Genomic DNA, 4,579 nt, shown 5'->3' with positions numbered 1-4,579 from the left:
GAATCCAAGCTGTGTGTCATCAGCAGCCACTCCACCTTAAAACTGACTTCACGTATAAAACTTGGGTCATTTATTTAAGAATTTGCACCATATCCAGCCTTCTTGTGCCCCCCTGTACAGAAACTCAAATGTTATTTTCAGACTTTTATTTTAGGGAGCCTTACACCTGTACACATGGTACACATTCACAAATAACGTTTCATTTAAAAATTTGTAATAGAGGGGAGGACACATATGCTAATGTAATGTTAATAAATGGGGATTTATGAACACTAAACTTTCATGTTCAGAGAACACGCTCAGCTATATCTTGAGGATCTGAGTGTTCATGTGATTTATATTCTTTGCTATATATATGCAACAACGTCCAACGTTACATGTTAGTCAACTTCATTCACATTAATTAACCTTCAGCTATCGAAACTTGAGTTTTTATATTTCCTTGAACCACTTGAATGCACCTTTTCTAATTCGTGTTTTACCGGGGGTCCGCGAAGGCGCTTCGTTGGCATTTTACGGCCTCCGATTGGTACGATTTGTGTTATTTGCACCACGTGACACCAGACATGGCCGCCAGCGAGCCGAGTAAAGACGGTAAGTGTGACCTTTTAAACGTGTCCGCGGCTTTAATGCTGATATCTGGTGGTCTGCGTGCAAAGGTTTGGGTGTCGGTGACTCTCCGAGTCTGTGGGAATCCACAATCAGCAGAAAAAAGGCTAAAAAAAATCAGAAAAGCAGGCGGGAACCCGCCCGGCTAAGCTAGCAGGCTAGGAAATAGCTGGGCTGCTAACTGTGATTATACAGCAATCTGTATATTCAGTCAGTACTGAGTCTGACAGCTGTGAAGTTTATTCAGGATTTAACAGCGTGTAAAGTCTGAGTTCGATTAATGAGTTATTTAATTCATTAATTTATTTATTTTTTTACTTTTAGATCATAGTTTTGTCCCCACGGGTGATGAAAATAATTGTATACAGACAGATTTTTGTAGATCAGAGGGAAATGCTTCTTCATGCCAGGCTGTACATTCTCGCTTCCGCTTGGTTTTGACTCACCTGGTCTGGAGTAGAGTGTGTGTGGTATATAAGGTGTAGTCTCTCTTCTGCTTTCTCAGGTAAGGACAGCATTCTGGAGCCGCTGTGTTTCCCCGATCAGCCGGCTGACATCTCCAGCTCTCCCGGTGTTCAATGTCCCGGCTCCGAGCCGCTGGTCTGCCTGTTCTGCTCTGAGTCCGTCCCACCGCCGCGGAAAGACGTCCTCCTCAGACACCTGCTGATGGAGCACAAGCTTGTCATCGCCGACGTCAAACTCATCGCAGACGTCCCAAAGTACGAGCCACACATGCTCCGGCTCACTCGTTTAACTCTCGGGAACACGTTTGGATGTTTTTAGCATTTGGAACTCGATCATTTCACCAAAGACTTCCTGTAATTATTTGGGGTGATGGGGGGAAACCCTTACCTTACAAGTATAAATATATACAACAAGTCCAGCATGTCCACGCCTGCTAGTGTGCTGCTTTTATGAACCGTGACGAAGTGTTTCTGTGCGCCGGTAAACCTGGCTGTGAGTCGGTTTTTACTGACGAGTTTCCTCCATCAGGTACTTGCTGTACTGGAAGGGCAGATTCCTCGAGCAGCCGCTCACAGATTTCTGCAGCGTCATCAAAACCAACTCCACGGGCCCAGTCGGTGAGTTCACTCAAACAGGTAACGCGCCGCAGGATTCCCATCAGTCCTGGAAACCTCACGTGTGTTAGATGAAAGCAGACAGAAGGTAGAGCTTCCTGAAATCATGTGACTAAAAGCTTCTTTGCTTCCTGTAGTCATCCTCTTATGATCCAACCCCCAAAAAGCTGCTTTTTACGCATAATTCCATAAACATCATTCAGTGACATGTCTGAGCCTGAACCAAGATACTGAACCTTGGATTGTCCGTCCTGATAATATTCTTATTTACTGTGTCAGCCTGGATGCAAAAGTTTCAATCAAGTCCACTTCCTAGTCCTCCTCTGATCCTGTGTGAATGCTTTCAGTCTTCAGCTCGTTTCATCTCTGTATCGTCCGCAGTGATTGGTCGGACTGGCAGGCTCATCCGGTCTCTGCAGTGTGTCTGTTCTGTGATCACCAATCGGAGACGTTGGAGCAGATCTACGCGCATATGAAGGTACGGGAACGTAGAAGTTTCAGAGAAGGAAAATATCGTTTTCTGCTTTTCATCCCTGAAACGATTCTGCAAAGGCTTCTGGGAGAACGGAGACAGTGCACACTAACAGGAAACGATCTGCTTCCTGAGGTCTCTGCAAACATATGAATCCATCGTTCGCACAAAACATGGATTTTACTCAGAAAGTGCCCTCACACACAGACGGACCGAAGCTGAAGAGCTTTTAAAATGAAGCGCCTTTTATTTTGAAAAGTTTCCAAATAAATACATGATTGTCAAAACTTTAACGAGCAAATAAAAATGTTTCCTCGTTGTTGGGTCTGTTTCCACAGGCCCCGCTAGTTTAGAGACTTATTCATCATGAAGGAAACAAGACATAACAGAACATCTTCAACCGGTTTTTCACTCGCTAACGAGGGAAGTCTTTGGTCAAGAACCAGCTCTTGGAGCCCACGCCCCTGTCCTGTCTCAGGCCCGAAGTCCTTCAAAGAGCAGCTTCCCCCGTAGCTATTTATTGACATGGCAGTTACAATACACAATACAACACAAGCTCCCCCAGCACAGAGTGGCTGGAGAGGTCAGAGACAAAGGAACGTCTTGATCCTATAGGTTGAACTCAGACCGTACAAATTTAAGAAACACGATGACAACATTCAACAATTAGACTTAACACTCGTGAACAATAAATAAATCTAGGATTGGACGTCGACTGCAGTCCGATTTTGTCGTTGATTAAACGTTCTGGTTTAAAGTCAGAACCAGTTTCCCAAACGTGACTCTAAGTTTGTGCTCACGAGTGACGAGTTTACCTGAGAGGCAGAAAAGTTTCTCTCTGCTTTCTGGTTTTGTTATTTATGAAGTCTGTAACGGGCGTCGCGTGCGTGACCCTGACATCTTTCTGTTTTGTGTTTGCAGGAGGCTCACGGCTTCGACCTCCACCTCCTTAAGACCGAGCTCAGTGAGTGAAATCGCCGTGGTAATTCGAGCGCAGTTTGCTTCTATTTCTTCCTTCTGAGTGTTTCTAATGTTCTGTCCTCCCTCAGACCTCAAGTTCTACCAGCAGGTCAAACTGGTGAACTTCATCCGGCGGCAGATCCATCAGAGCCGCTGCTACGGCTGCACGCGGATGTTCGACTGCCGGGCGGACGCCCTGCGTCACATCGCGGCTGAAGGTCACGTGATGAAACTGCCAGAGATGTCCGCCTGGGACCAGCCGCAGTAGGTTTAAGGAAGCGCCTGCAGAATTAACCAATGAGAGCGCGGGCTTTAAAGCTGGCGTACAGCTGCTGATGAACGTGGTCAACGCCACAGATGTTTACACTTCATTTGGAGTATTTTTATCAGCTGATGAAAATGGCGTCCTTTTTGGGACTAATTTGAGCCTGAGCACTAAACGTCGTCTCGCTCCGCAGGTATTACTTCCCCACGTACGAGAACGACGCTCTCCTGTGCACGCTCTCTGACAGCGAGGAAGGCGACGGTGACGAGGAGCATCGCGGCGAGGAGATCCCGGTCATCGCGGAGGACATCTCTAACCTGAGAGCGCTGAAACAGTCCAGTGTCCTCAAGCAGCTGCTGAAGGAGCGAGGAGGCAGCAGCTAGGACCACAGACGGACACGTGTCATACGTTTGACTCAAAGGCGTCTCTGACGTCGGCTGAGCTCAGCTCATGGTGACCACATGCCACATGGCTGGAACGCAGCGGCACGGGTTTGAGTCCGGCCCTTTCCCTCTCAACTATTTCCTGTACGTCTCTACTTAGTAAAGATAAGAAAGGCAAAAGAAGAGTCCTCTCCACAGCTGGACACGCGGACGCCATGATGTCCGCTGAAACGTAATTGCTCTGCCTCGTGCAATGAAGCTGAAACATGCGTTTTCTTGAATATGAATTTTAGTACTCGAGTAAAAATGATTTTCTTTTGTAACTTGTAACTGAGCTGGATTCAGTGCTGTGGTGGACGAGCTCATCGTCAAGATGAGACGAGAGACTCTTTATTGTCATTGCACAGTCACACTTAGAACAACAGCACTACACAATTGCAAACTGTCCCGCGTCGGCACTACGCACAACACAAACAACACAACACAGGAACTTAATAAATGAAAAGAATGAGTGTATGTTTTACTGCACATTGTTGTTATTATTGTTGTTGTTGTCCCCTCAGAAAGCCCAGGGACGTCTCGTGCCTGAAACATCTGTCCTATTTGGTGTTTCTGTTGTTTTTCTGCATCGCTTTGCTGAGCGACACCTGCCGTATGGTGGAGCCGAACTGCAGCGCTCAGAGTTTTCACCGCGTCCTTCGCGTCCAGGCTCACGTTCACGAACATGCAGCACTGAGGAGAGAAACGAGAGGTCGCTGCAGGAACTCACTGCTGTCAAACTTCCTGTTTTATCCTCATTTCGTACTCTGGC

General features: G+C 46.8%; 1 protein-coding gene across 1 annotated transcript; it reads left to right on the top strand.

Annotated features, from left to right (window-relative positions):
* Positions 1–517: 517 nt before the first annotated feature.
* LOC113027205 (zinc finger protein 277-like) lies at positions 518–4,296 on the top strand. The gene is made up of 7 exons (XM_026176827.1): positions 518–594; positions 1,115–1,328; positions 1,603–1,691; positions 2,036–2,166; positions 3,082–3,124; positions 3,210–3,384; positions 3,579–4,296. The coding sequence occupies exons 1-7, from the start codon at positions 567–569 to the stop codon at positions 3,766–3,768; spliced, it is 870 nt and encodes a 289-aa protein (XP_026032612.1). The 5' UTR covers positions 518–566; the 3' UTR covers positions 3,769–4,296.
* The last annotated feature ends 283 nt before the right edge of the window (positions 4,297–4,579 follow it).

Source organism: Astatotilapia calliptera, chromosome 7, assembly GCF_900246225.1.
Source record: "Astatotilapia calliptera chromosome 7, fAstCal1.2, whole genome shotgun sequence".
NCBI lineage: Eukaryota > Metazoa > Chordata > Actinopteri > Cichliformes > Cichlidae > Astatotilapia > Astatotilapia calliptera.
This window is presented reverse-complemented; position numbering and strand designations above follow the sequence as displayed.